This window comes from Diachasmimorpha longicaudata, chromosome 2, assembly GCF_034640455.1.
Source record: "Diachasmimorpha longicaudata isolate KC_UGA_2023 chromosome 2, iyDiaLong2, whole genome shotgun sequence".
Taxonomy (NCBI): Eukaryota; Metazoa; Arthropoda; class Insecta; order Hymenoptera; family Braconidae; genus Diachasmimorpha; species Diachasmimorpha longicaudata.
This window is the reverse complement of record NC_087226.1, coordinates 6,414,229-6,427,107: the sequence shown is the minus strand read 5'-3', so window position 1 is coordinate 6,427,107 and position 12,879 is coordinate 6,414,229. Positions and strand designations below refer to the sequence as shown.

Sequence of the window (12,879 nt, the reverse complement as noted above, 5' to 3'; positions counted from 1 at the left end):
TTGATACTCTCGTGCGGTGAAGCTTATCTCTAGACACGTGAATGAATAATGCTTCTATAATATTGAAGTTGCAATGCAGAATTCTTTTTGTACAATTGCAGTTCTATTATGCAAAGAGAAATGCGGTAACCATCAGCAAGGAATTCATACATATGAAAAAGGATTTCGATGAAAAAAGAAACCATATGTTTGATAGAAGAACATTCGCATGCGGTTCAACGTCTCTGTAAGAAATAATTTTTTCCCGGCAAAATTGTGGTGAAGGAACTCATCCTCATCGTGACTATCAACGACTACTGTAATTCGCGGAAAAGAGCTATAAAATAGGAAAGTCACTGTGAAAATTTATCGCATGTCAAAATTCCATAGTATGATCAGAGTCTTTCATTTTTTGGGCTCCAGCGTATGGAACTATTAACACCAGGCAAGCGTAAGTGTAAAAGATACAATTGCACGTGACATGTCTCTATGAAGACATCTAAACTGATGAACCCTCGGTATCTTCGGATAATTTTTCCATTCCACGCGCGATTTAATAATCTAAAGTAGATATCTATCACAGCACATCTAATCTGGGTTGTTATTTTAATTATCTAGCAAATAAAATTTCACTTGCCAAATGATCAACACCACTGACGTATAATAATATATCCCATAAAATCAATGGGTGTGTCGCAGGCATATCGACTCACTCGCCATTTTATAATAATTTATTATTACCATGAGATTATAATAATGACTGCAATTTCAATACATATTGTCTCACACAATTAATGGAGGGCAGTTCCGATTGATACACGTGTTTGTCTTTACATCTCGAGCTCTCATCAACAGAGCAAAGTAATCCCCCCATTATCAGCCCCAAGTAACAGTAATCTATTGAGTGGTAGAACAGTCATTGCTGTCAGCACACCCTTGAACGCGTCTGACCTCAACTTTGAAGATGAGAAAGACGCATTCCCACTGAATTCAGTATGTACCCCAATTCGATTGGCAGTTGTTCCCGAAATCAACTGCTGTTCATATATTTCCATACAATGAACAGGCTCAGTAGCTCCTTTCAAATGAAACTTGAGTTTTCCATCGATAGCACTCCAGACAGCTATGGTCTGATCCAAAGAGGAGCTCACAATCGTCGTCTCATTAATCACCTTCAACTGTAAAATCTCACACTCGTGACCCTTCCACGAGGCAATAATTAGTCCAGTCCGGATGTCCAATATGGTGAGAACCCCAGAAGCCTGTCCCAAAGCCACCCAATTTCCACTAGGTGCCACCACAATACATCTAATCAATCCAGTTGGATTCATCGCTACTTTCATCTCATTTACATACTGAAAATTCCTACAATCAATGATTCTCAATGTAATGTCAGTAGTCGCTGCTAGAAGTGTCGTAGCCGGAGCGTTACTGGCAACCAGAGTATTAACTGGTGCTGGTCTGGAGCTCTCAGGGCATCCCAATAACGAACCCATGAATGGATCCCAACAATGAATAGTTCCATCGCAAGTGATTGCGTATCTCAACGATTCTAAGAATGTTAACGCCAAAATTGACTTTTTGTGACCAGTGTAAGTATACTGACACGACGACACTGCCCCACCGTCCCCTTGACTCCTGATACTCCATAGTTTAACTGTTTTATCCCGTGCTCCACTCATGAAACTATTTTCATTATCCAATACCGAGAGGCATCTCACACTGTTCGTGTGACCTGAGAAATTCTGGAGCTTAATCTGCTTCATGTTGAAGTTCAAATGCTTATCAGGCCTTCCAATCTCATGCTCCCAATAGGCTAGCCAGTTTCCTCGGAGCTGACGACCACTGGAGGAGATTGTAATTTCACGAGGAGGCGAAGGTTCGATATTTTCTCCCATTTCGATTCTATTTCCTATCACAGACATATTACCAAAACTTCCTGCACCCTTTGTGATAATGTCTCTATCATCCAGTCGTTCATCAGTCAGTGTGCAAGAGGTCTCTGACCTACTGATGCCCTGATCTGCGATAGAGATTGAATCGCTGTACTCATCACACAAATCTCGAATCAACTGGTGATTCTTCAATATTTCATTTATGATTCCTTCGTCCATGAATCTATAAAAAAGAAGATATGATCTGTACGCGAATTCTGATGTGAAAACTTGTTTCAATTCTTCATAAGCTCGATTCCTCTGTATGTTGGATCCATCGTGATCAACAACCGGTGGAGAATATGAAACTACAACTTCCGATGATAATCCAAAATTCTGACAAGCAGATGAATCCACCAACGTCCAATCTTGAGCTTCAGGTCTTCGATTTTCATCGACATGTCCTTCGCTCCTCGGGGAATGATTGAATCTTTCAGAAGCATCTCCTCGCTTCTTATCTTCCTGAATATCTAATTTATCAGAAAAAACCTTATCGAATGCTAGGAAGAACCTTTGAATAGGTACAGATAAGTGGCATTTGGTTGCGCTGCATCCCAGCCGTATACTTAAACTGGACATTGCGTCTAAAAATTTATCCGCGAGTGCCTGTCTCGCAATTGCACCCGAAGGATAAGTGTACCTGGTTGTAGACAAAATCCTCACAGTGGGATGCAGAATCGATCTGACGATAGTCTCATTCAAAGCGTCCATTAAGGCAGCATCAGATAGATACGAAGTGATGTGAGTTAGTAATGTTAAGCATGAAACCAAGCCACCTTCAAGGTTGGGTGTTAGCTTTCGCTTGCAGAGGGTCAATAGCTCGGCCATGTGCCCAAAATATTGTACCAAGATCATTTGCTCTCCGTAAAGACTCGCAATCGCTGACAAGGATTCCAAAACCTTCGAAGCATTGACATCCCCTATTAATTGAGAGGAATCATCATCGACTGGGAACAAGTTAGCTCGTCCCACGTAGCATAATGAAAGCATTCTCAGGAGATTCCGAGAGAGGAATCGAGCTGTCAAGACTGGACCGAGTCGATGAGACAGCCAAATGACAGACTCAGCACTCATGTCTGAGACTTTGGATTCTTGAATCAGCGTTTTTTCAGTTTTTCTATTGGAAGTGTCGATGTCGTCCTCCGGTGAATCGCCCGAGATATTCAAGAAGATCGTTTTCCTATTTTCAGTGTCCAGCATAATTGCTGGATTTTCCGAAGCCACAGTTGTAATGGGAACGTTTCCGGTGTAGGAACCAACTAGGGGCATATCCTCGCTCGATGTCTTGCTTCCCACATGACACCCAATACTGTTAAATTCGATCACCGATTTCGTACTTCGTATGTCTGTTTTTGGGATTGGAATAGTTGGAGATTTAACGGCACCAGAGGGCGAAAGCCTCGACCCATCGTCGACGAGGTCATCAATAAAATTGAGATTCAGTTCCAATTGAATGTCTCGTGATTTAGCATTGTCAACTGGTGATACTACATCTTCAGTTTCCATGGAAAATACCTCGACCTCTATCTCACTCGGCTTATCTACCTCGGGTACAGATATTATTATCGATGTTTGATTGTTTTCGGAGTCAATCGATGAGTCTTCATCCAAAGGAGATAAAACTGTCTCAATATCTCCACTTCCATCACTCAAGTCACAAGTCTTCAAATTTCCTGTTCTCCTGCAGTTGGGACTAGAGGGACCCTGAGGAGAATCCCTGTAGCATCCAACAGCTTCAACAAGTGGAGTTATGAAATGATCTAAGAATCTTCGAAGTCCCAGACGTACCATCAGTTTCAATAGGAAACTTCTGTGATATAGCCTCATGGTTTTAAATTTGGCGAATGTATTCGGAGGAAGGCAGTCCATAGACGCCATACTATCCATAATAGAACCGTTCTCGTAGAGCTTAACAATCGGTATTAAAAATATTTCCGAGCTTTCCTTTGGTCCCAAGGACTTCGCAATAGGATCGAAAAGGTACCAGGCTGCAAGAACTGCACTGTATGGTTCTTCCATCATTTGTTTAATATGAGGAACTACCAATTGCAAGCTAGACTCCATTGAATTTCCAGCAAATATGAGAAGTTTCTCCAACTCTCTAGCTACAGCTTTAACTTTACATTCGCTGATTTTACATAGAAATTGAATTTTCGTTCTTGTACTCAGTGAGTAAAGTTCAGTAATTTCCTCGTCCTTGAAAAGAGCGTTGAGATCTCGTACGAGTTTCTCGTACTCTTGGAGCATTTCGATGACGTTGAAGAGATGTTGGAAGTACTTTGATGAAGGAAATAAACTGCTGGAGAGAATCGGTTGGAGGAACTGATGGGCTGAGGGTGGCGGAAGGCCCATGGGAGTCACAGTGGGGTAACGAAAGAGGGCTGTGTCAAGGGGATCGTTGGACTCGACGGAATTCATTCCGTAACTCTTTGGGGTGATTTCCACCTGAAGTAAAAGTCCCACTGCATTCCTCACACACTTCGGCAGGATTTCGGGAGTTTGAGTCAAAATATTTATACAGATCTCCAGGCGACGTGTGAAAGACGACTTGCCAGTGTTCCAGGTCGCTCGGAATTTGGTGGGCAGGAAAATCTCGAGGATAAGGCAACCGAGAATCTGCTGTTCTTTTATGCGGGCGCAAGCTACGACCTGACGGTAGTTAGAAGGACTGTGGTGAGATGAACTTTTTGGGTTATAAGGGCGATGGGAGATTTTGTTAATGAATAGATGGGTTGATTCTACTTGGAGGAGAGCGGAAAGGGGATTGTAGTCCTTCGGGAGTTGAATGATTTGGGAGGATTTGTCGGGACGTGATGTTTCCTCTGGGGCCAAGAGGGAGCCCCGGGACCGACTGAGTAGGCGGCTGAGAGCTAAGGGAGAGGAACGAGCCACACTCAGGGTCGTGGGAGGAGGATCCTCTTCCTCCAAACCCGAACTATGCCCTTCGTCCTCACTCTTTTGGTCCGATCGATCAGTCTCTGGAAAGTCGTGGATAGATTGGCTCGGTTTCATACGTTTTTTTCATTAAATGACAAACTGTAAATAATCGACTATTAAAGTACTGAAGAACTACAAGAAACTCACTTATCGGTATTTTTGAATTGGTGATCCGTAATCGAGGGGCAGATTTACTCCAATACGGTGATGGAATGATTTTCTGTGGATGTGGTTGTGTGAATAATTGCACCACACCAGCATTCGTTAGGTTCATGTGATTATCCACTAGGTGTAGACAGACATTCTTCGCCTTTATCGCAGCAACACCGGACAATCTGAATCATAGAAAGGCAGGAGAGAACTGATCAGATGATCATTTGGGAGAGCTGGATTACAGCTATCGAAAGGTACTTCATTTGGACTTTGTCTACACCCCCAGCATTAATATCTAACCATAGCCGGTTTTCAAAACATTCCAGTCGTACTTGTAGCCAAATGTTAAATCAATCCAGTGATGGAGGCGCTCTGATACGTAGTGGCTCTCCAGAGCCTCGCGGTGTTTCTCGATAAAATCCTCTGGTGATCGGGCCCAACTGGGTAGCTCCAGATCAGGAAGGTCTTCGTGAATTGACTAGCACAATATTTCAGAATATTAAAGCAAATGATTAACTCTTTTCTCCAACGGTTTTTAACATAAACTCATCTATACAAATTTCGTGCTGGGGAATTGATTGAAAATCTACTTTTGTCTTCTCATTCTGTAAGATTTCACAGACATTAAAATTCGCTCACCTTAAAAACATCTGGACTCATAAAAAACTGCGGGATACACTCATCGGGGCTCCATTCCTGTAGCCGCTGAATCGATGCAGGATACTCCCAAGGTACCCAATGTGACCTCACATGTTTACAAAGTACAGTTCTACTATATCTCCTCGATAAATACACATAGTACGTAATTTCCGACAGAACATCAGACACGTGATGTCCACATTCAGATGTCTGCGATTCGAACGTGAGATCCAACTGCCTGTCCCCCTTATTTAATCGAAATTTCGATTTTGTCAGATCCCTCCAATTCTTCCCAGACCTTGAAGTAAAATCCGTGACCCAGGGCATGACGTGATGACAACAGGGATCCCCAAATCTCCGTCCAGCCAAGTTATTGAGCGCAGTTAAGTAATCAAAATTGCTCAATTGTCCATGAAGCCACTGTTCGCACAATTCTTCTAAATTCTCGTTCACTCCAAAATCTGGACCTCTGGGTGGAAATGATGGTCTCAAAGACTGAGATATTTTATTCTTCAAAAATATAGATTTTTCATACATTTCTGAATTCTCAAATTGATCATCCACTTTCACATATATGTTATCATCTAATTTTGGCAGCACTAGAATGGTGTAATTGTCAAGTAATAAAATATCGCTGAGGGTTATCTCTCCGAGTGCTAAACCAGAGTCGTGTAAATCTCTGGATAACCGTAGTAATTGATACACGATAAACAGAGGTTTGCTGTAGCCTGTTGATAATGCTGCTGGACTGTACATATTGCATACTTGGAGAGAGTATTTGGCAGTCTGCTCATGGAGTGTTATGAAAGCTGATGGTGTCTCAATGGCAACTATCGCTGGCAGGAGATTGCAGTGTGGACGGGCATTTGTACTCGGGGATACGGAAATCACATGGTTGTTTTGAAGGTGCACTAGTGGACATGCGTACAGTCTTGTTAAGACTTCGTGCATTACAGAGACATCACTGCTGCTTGGAGTCAAGAGGAGCTGCTCCTTTGATTCCGGTGCGTTCCATATACCTGAGCAACACGTGAAAATTAATGAGAAACGCAAAACTATGATTTCTTAATTGTACGACTCGGTCTCAGGAATGACTTTCTTCTAGCCTATTGGCTCACCATTGACTGAGCACTGCCCTAAGAATTATGGAGTGACTAAATAACACATATATTTGAAATTGACTCACTATAATATTTTTTGTAGGCTTCTTTCCACAGGTTTCTGTAATTCGTCTCGGAAACATAACGAAGTAGTTGAGCAAAGGTCAAATCTGAATGTACCTTCGAGCTAATGGAATGTTTATCTCTTGGTAGTGGAATTGTATTCCTGAATTGTTTCTCATAAACCTGAAGAGATCGGAAAAGGTGTTATATTATTTTCAGAACATTGTGTATGGAAATATGATCTGCCAAATTAAATCGTCCACCAAAAAGCGTGATGATCTAATAAATCAAGACGAATGACAACTGATAAGAACCAAATTTAACTGTTCCCATACGAAATGGGAAATTCGCATTATGACAACAATTTAATATTGAAGTCAAGTCAATTTGGCATTGAATGTTCAATAATTAATATTCAGTTCCTTTGATTGACCCGATGGAATATTTCCATAGAATTCAAAAGAAAGTAACTTCTTGGGGAAATGGTATTTTGGAGGTAATTCAATGTACGAACCAAAAACTAATTGTGAAATGCCATTATTTACTTACCTTCACATAAATTCTTGTCCAATTGGGTCCTAATTCATCTAAAGACGGTTGTGCTATAATCTCATCAGCTGACAATCGTTCATGAAAAATAAAGTCGATTCGTCCTATTGTTTGTAAACTGGATAACCAGTTCTTGTGGACTGTTGCATTGATTCTCCCATCAATTGAAAGTAGATATTTACGAGGGATATGTAGTTCGGATTGAAGGAAATCCATGTTTGTCTGAAGTGTCTACTGATTGGCACCAACCTCAAAAAAATATTGAGGATATTTACCGTAGAAACTAGCAGTTTAATAGTTAACTAAATTACTCATATTTCCCGAAAGAACGTGCTCGCCGACACGTTGTTTTAATCTTTTAACATTATCGTGTATAAATATAAAAATGAAAATCACTAATGGCTTTGTTTTGGGTAGTAAATATGTCAAACAACAGCTGACTACGAATCCCGTCAGTCGCCATATTTGAACATGTTTAGGAGGAAGATACATGGAGCGACAAAGGAAGCTTCAAATTGCCCAGGAAATTCGAATTTTTGGCCCATTGTTTAATATGGTTAAATCAGAAGTTGAAGAGACGTTTATGAAACGGTTTCAACCGCAAATTTCGTAGCGGTGGCACATGAACTACGATGAGGAACGTGGCCAACGGGGCTGGGGGGATTTTTGCTCTAAGAGGTCTCGAAGCCAAGAAATATGCGAAAAGCGTAAAATTGATTTTAGAATATTCCCGGAACCTTAGGAAAATCGCAAATCGCCTTACGATTTGAATTCTCAAAATCTCTGGTTAAATCCTCTACATATTGAATTTGATATTTTTACCGTTCTACTTCAGGGTTTTATGGACCGCATATCCTCTAAATATTGTAGAGACAAATGCTATTTTGCAGCCCTATTTGAAAATATAAGTTAACAAAGAGCTAAAACTATTTTGCCTGGCGAAATGGCAGACTATGATGTCCCTGATAATAATTTCCGGACGTCTGTTAATGATAAAAAATATGTACTACACATGAACAAGATACCCATCTTTATTTCTACTCATTTCGTCGTTGATACAAGAAAAAAAGTCACGTTGGAAATGATTCAATTTATACAGAATAATTGCGTGAGTTTTTTGGCAACATTGAGGTATACGGTCGTAGAAGAGGATCAGGTAATGTGTCGTCTCCAAGTGTCGAAACATTTTCTAAATTTAACAAGTGAATATCTTGGTCCGAACTGAAACACACCACAATTGTTCGATTATTTTCATTGATAAGTGGAATTCATCAATAGTCAAAAATGACTTATCTCCTTTTACCACTTCACTACTGAACTATTCACTATAAAGAATTATTTGTGATTTCAACATACTTCCGTAATTTTCCCGATAATTTACGTGGTTCACTAGGATTCCCGTTGAAGTGAACAGTTCCTGACGAATCATTTCGCTCTAATACTCCGTTGTACACTAAAAGATCATCTACAAGTATCTGAAATTATTAACGTTTCATTAACTTTTTTTCTCGTATTCTTTACGTGGAATAGATTGTCAAACCCCATACCCCGAATTCTTTAACTTTACGGAGCGATGTTTTCGTGTAGTTCCATATTTTGATTCTCGAAACGGCCCTAGGATGATCGAAAATAACATAAACACGATTTATTTCTCCTGGCAAAATGGGGGCGAGCCATGAGTGTTGTCCATCTGCGCTATCATTAACTCCATCAACTAATTTATCTGGAGTTCGTATATCATTCTCAATTCCTTCAATGATATTCACACTTTCTGGATACGCAGCGACGTCTGAAAATAATTAATGTCACTTGAGTTGAGAGATAATTCGTAAATCTTCTATTGAATAATTTTAGTTATCATTATTCATGGCCATTCACGGAACTGGGCTCCCTACTCGATTAGCAGTTATTCCATAAATTTTTTATTTTCTGTACAAATGAAACTAAAAGTACCTGGCTCTTATCATGAAGAAAATAAAGTCAGGAGAATACGTACTTTTTTTGTTCAAACAAATGGGACGTCCCTGAGCATCAAAAAATTCAATTCCATTCAGACCAACGTAGTAGGCATCTCCCCACGATGAGAATATAACAATTTGATAAACGAAGCCTTCCGGCACTGGTGGAGCCTCATAGTTAATATCATCCAGTAAATCAAGTGTCTGTAGATGAGATTTTGACGGCGTGTTGTTACTCATTGTTTTTGGTCGTTGAATGATGCTGATTTCCTGAGAAAAATTGTAGTGGCAAAATCCGGGCGCTCTTCTGATGATGAAGCCGTCAAAATTATTGCCAAACAGCTTTTTCCCATCTAGTTCAATCATCAACTGTTTCACCTAATGATGTACATTGAAAGGTTTCAGAAGTGAGGAAGTTTGCAAATGTACACATGTCTCTTATGGAGTGCAACCAATCATTCTTTTTTATAAAAAATTGATGGTTGTACCGATGGCTAGTGTAAACTTTGTGAAAATTCCATGATACTCACTCCACAATAAGAAGCTTCCAATGATCCGTTGTAATTCCATATTCTTATACCAGTGATAAAGACCTCAGTGGTGAATGTAATAATTATTTCTGTAATGACATCAGGCATTTGTTGAATTATCCACATATTTTTCAATTCAGTCGTGAAATTATGTCCGTCCAGTAAACGATATATTCCTTCATCCGCTACGTTACAGTGCAATGAGATCTTGCTTCCAGGAATGTTGTCCTGATCTCCAATAATTTCAATTCCATTTAATCCTATAGAAAAAAGAATTTCCTCCTCAAACGTCAAATTGTACTTGATCACGCGTATCATCGCACGTAATTTCAATTTACCTATCATGTCAGAATCGTTCCAATTGGATAATAGTAATAATTTTATTTCTCGACATGCAACCGACATTGTTTTATCAGTAATACTACCAGATGACATGATTGGATTTTCTATCGTTGGTACAGCGTCTAGCTCAGTTGCCCCTGTGACCGGCCTATCCATTTCTATCCCCTGGGACGCTGAGTAATCCATAAACTCATGAAATATTTGATCGTTTCGGGATATTAATTCCAAAATATTTTCATCCGTTGTAAATAAAATTGTCTGCAATAATCGGAAAAAAGCATTCGCACGACTATTCAATCACATATTCCACTCTCAATCGAGTCGAATTATAATTTTTTAATTACGCAATTCGCAGCAGTCTCAATGCATTGGAGTTATGCATTGTCGATAAACATAAATCAAAATTTTACACTTACATCTCCAAAGGAATTTATATCCCCGACGACATCGCCAGAAGCTCGTGCAATTTCTCCCGAAAATATAATAACATCATCTAACTTAATGACGACATCTTTGGCACCTTGATATGAGTGGATCCTCGACTTATTGTAGTTCCATATCCTAATTAATCCGATATTAATTTTTTTGGATAATTCCACGTGAATTGAAATTTGACTCCCTCGTTTGTAGGGAGCATGCCACATATTTAGATCATCACGCGTTCGATAAATACCATTCATCAAATTGGCAACAGTAGGATCGTCCGAGGGCTCAGTAGAATCATCACACTGCGACCATATCTGCGTATGTCATATTAACAAACATAAGTATCGGTAATGACAGAATAATAATTACATAAAACATTCGTACAATGTAAACAAAATGTCAAAATTCAAGTTAATCTTGTAATTTTTGCCTGAATGAGGCTTAACTCCACAACTACAAAATTTTTTAAATAATTTTTACTGGACTTTTCTCTGTACGTAAATTCTACCTCACTCTCCCCTACCTTATTCAACGAAACAGCTTCCCCGAGCGATGAGAATATCTCCATGCCATTCAATCCGACATAATGACGATCACCCCAGGTGCTCAAAATTTCAATTGTTATCAAGCTTCCCTCTGGTAACTCCGGGATAATAAATTCTTCATCTTCATTCTTAGGAAACAAATCGAAAGTCAGCAATTTTTTTCGATGCAAAGTGGCACTCAACTTTCTAGGAGTCATTGAAGATTCTCCCTCTGTACTCAATTTTTTCAATTCATCGCTCAATAAGACGTCGGCACTTGACTTTCTTCGGTGCTCTAAGAGAATTGGCCTTTTAGGTGATTCCATCGTTTTTCGCAGTCGAGGGCGGTAATGGAATTCCGGTAGATGTTTTTCTCTCTTGATATCTTCATTGCGTCTTCTTACTGCTTGAGGTCGTCTGTTGGTTTTGCTGATTTCTTCAATCCCATTGAGATCATTTGTCAATGCATCGGGCGACAATGTTTTAATATTCCTGTAATAGATGAAAGGTTTTTATCTCATGTTTGTCCATATCTACTGCAGTAGCAACGTAATAATTAACCGTTAAATGGTCCGTTCACTAACAGTAAACATTTTTTTTCGAATATTATCATACTGAATTATGACAGTAAACTAGTTTCGATATTTCACTACCATAAACATAAAATTAACGTCTGTATGGTCATCAAGTCTCGACTAAGGAGGAGCGTGCAATGTACCTCTTGATTTTTATGGATTACTTAGAATGATTGATGCAAAACCTCAGGAAAATAAAAGTAATGAATCATTTTTTCTGACGTACTCTGTCATTTCCATCAGCCACGTTGGTAGTTTTTTCTCTCTAGACGTCAAGGGAATTGTTGACTCTTTTTTAACCACTCGATCCATGTTTTTTAATTGATGATTTTCACAATTTTCATCTTCTTCTCCTTTCCATAACAACAGCTGACTGTAAATCTGTCGCGTTTACAATCCCGATGCAGTACATTGTATAACAACAAAGAGAACGATCACGTTTTGTTGACCACTGTGTTTCCATGACAACGTATTCAGTGTCAACGGTCTCCGGAAGGAATAAAAGGAGATTTAATGCCGTTTCACGGCACATGTCGGTGCGAAAATTGATATCTCTCTTGATTATGCAATCAAAAGGAAACGAGTAATCTAGAGTAGAATGTCAGGGGACTTCGCATGGAACTGGAAAAAAAATTGTGTAAAAACTGTCTTCTAATGATTTCTTTGAAAAACATCCTCGTTTCTGAGCCGATTCAATAATAAAGTAGCTGGGATTGAAAAAATTCTGATAAACAGTTCAATTGGGACATCATTATCTTCGTTAAGTGTGAAATTACAGCGGAGATGAGTCAGTCGTGAGAGCATTATATGACGGCCTCTGTCTCAGCTGAAAATATTTCTTTCGTAGTGACTTTTAAGATGCCCAGGTACCTCTGCTATTTTTTCGACTGTCAAGTTCCCCCTCTACATCATCCAAATTCTATCCAACCTCGTGTAGCTGAAATCTCGTATGACGTCACGAAGACAGTGAATGCTATAGAAAATACCTTCTAATGTGGTTGTAGAAGAACTGGTTTTCTACTTTTGTAGTGGACCTTCATTTCAGTTTGATTCAACCCCCAAGTTTTCAGGCAGCTGACAATAATCTTTTTACTTAAATTCTGAAACTCGGCATTGGAATCTTATTTATCCTAGATTTATTAATATTTAGAATTTTACTATGTGTCGATT

The 12,879-nt window shown here is 39.4% G+C and overlaps 2 protein-coding genes across 5 annotated transcripts; both read right to left on the bottom strand.

The window, feature by feature from the left end:
* Nucleotides 1–81: 81 nt before the first annotated feature.
* LOC135173174 (WD repeat-containing protein 81) lies at nucleotides 82–7,828 on the bottom strand. The gene is made up of 6 exons (XM_064139882.1): nucleotides 7,355–7,828; nucleotides 6,829–6,988; nucleotides 5,643–6,661; nucleotides 5,336–5,481; nucleotides 4,998–5,185; nucleotides 82–4,891 (listed from the first exon to the last, which is right to left on the bottom strand). The coding sequence occupies exons 1-6, from the start codon at nucleotides 7,568–7,570 to the stop codon at nucleotides 828–830; spliced, it is 5,793 nt and encodes a 1,930-aa protein (XP_063995952.1). The 5' UTR covers nucleotides 7,571–7,828; the 3' UTR covers nucleotides 82–827.
* Nucleotides 7,829–8,369: 541 nt separating this feature from the next.
* LOC135172556 (katanin-interacting protein-like) lies at nucleotides 8,370–12,874 on the bottom strand. Of its 4 annotated transcripts, none has more exons than XM_064138675.1 (9): nucleotides 11,936–12,874; nucleotides 11,134–11,626; nucleotides 10,601–10,924; nucleotides 10,181–10,442; nucleotides 9,843–10,102; nucleotides 9,351–9,690; nucleotides 8,902–9,143; nucleotides 8,711–8,829; nucleotides 8,370–8,575 (listed from the first exon to the last, which is right to left on the bottom strand). In XM_064138675.1, exons 1-9 carry the CDS (start codon nucleotides 12,019–12,021, stop codon nucleotides 8,446–8,448), a joined length of 2,256 nt encoding a protein of 751 aa, XP_063994745.1. In that variant the 5' UTR covers nucleotides 12,022–12,874; the 3' UTR covers nucleotides 8,370–8,445. The 4 variants fall into 4 exon arrangements, with proteins under 4 accessions (XP_063994745.1, XP_063994748.1, XP_063994747.1 ...); XM_064138678.1 differs by lacking the exon at nucleotides 11,936–12,874 and adding an exon at nucleotides 11,719–11,852; XM_064138677.1 differs by lacking the exon at nucleotides 11,936–12,874 and adding an exon at nucleotides 11,788–11,837.
* Between the last annotated feature and the right edge of the window lie 5 nt (nucleotides 12,875–12,879).

Bases quoted from the DNA above. Each gene is read 5' to 3' on its own strand.
- LOC135173174 (XM_064139882.1), bottom strand. From the start codon at position 7,570: ATGGATTTCCTTCAATCCGAACTACATATCCCTCGTAAATATCTACTT. The intron at 6,989-7,354 runs GTAAGTAAATAA...CGATCTCTTCAG, and splicing joins GGACAAGAATTTATGTGAAG to GTTTATGAGAAACAATTCAG. The intron at 4,892-4,997 runs GTGAGTTTCTTG...ACGACTTTCCAG, and splicing joins CAATTCAAAAATACCGATAA to AGACTGATCGATCGGACCAA.
- LOC135172556 (XM_064138675.1), bottom strand. From the start codon at position 12,021: ATGGATCGAGTGGTTAAAAAAGAGTCAACAATTCCCTTGACGTCTAGA. The intron at 10,103-10,180 runs GTAAATTGAAAT...TTTTTTCTATAG, and splicing joins GAACGATTCTGACATGATAG to GATTAAATGGAATTGAAATT. The intron at 9,144-9,350 runs GTACGTATTCTC...AATTATTTTCAG, and splicing joins CATTTGTTTGAACAAAAAAA to ACGTCGCTGCGTATCCAGAA.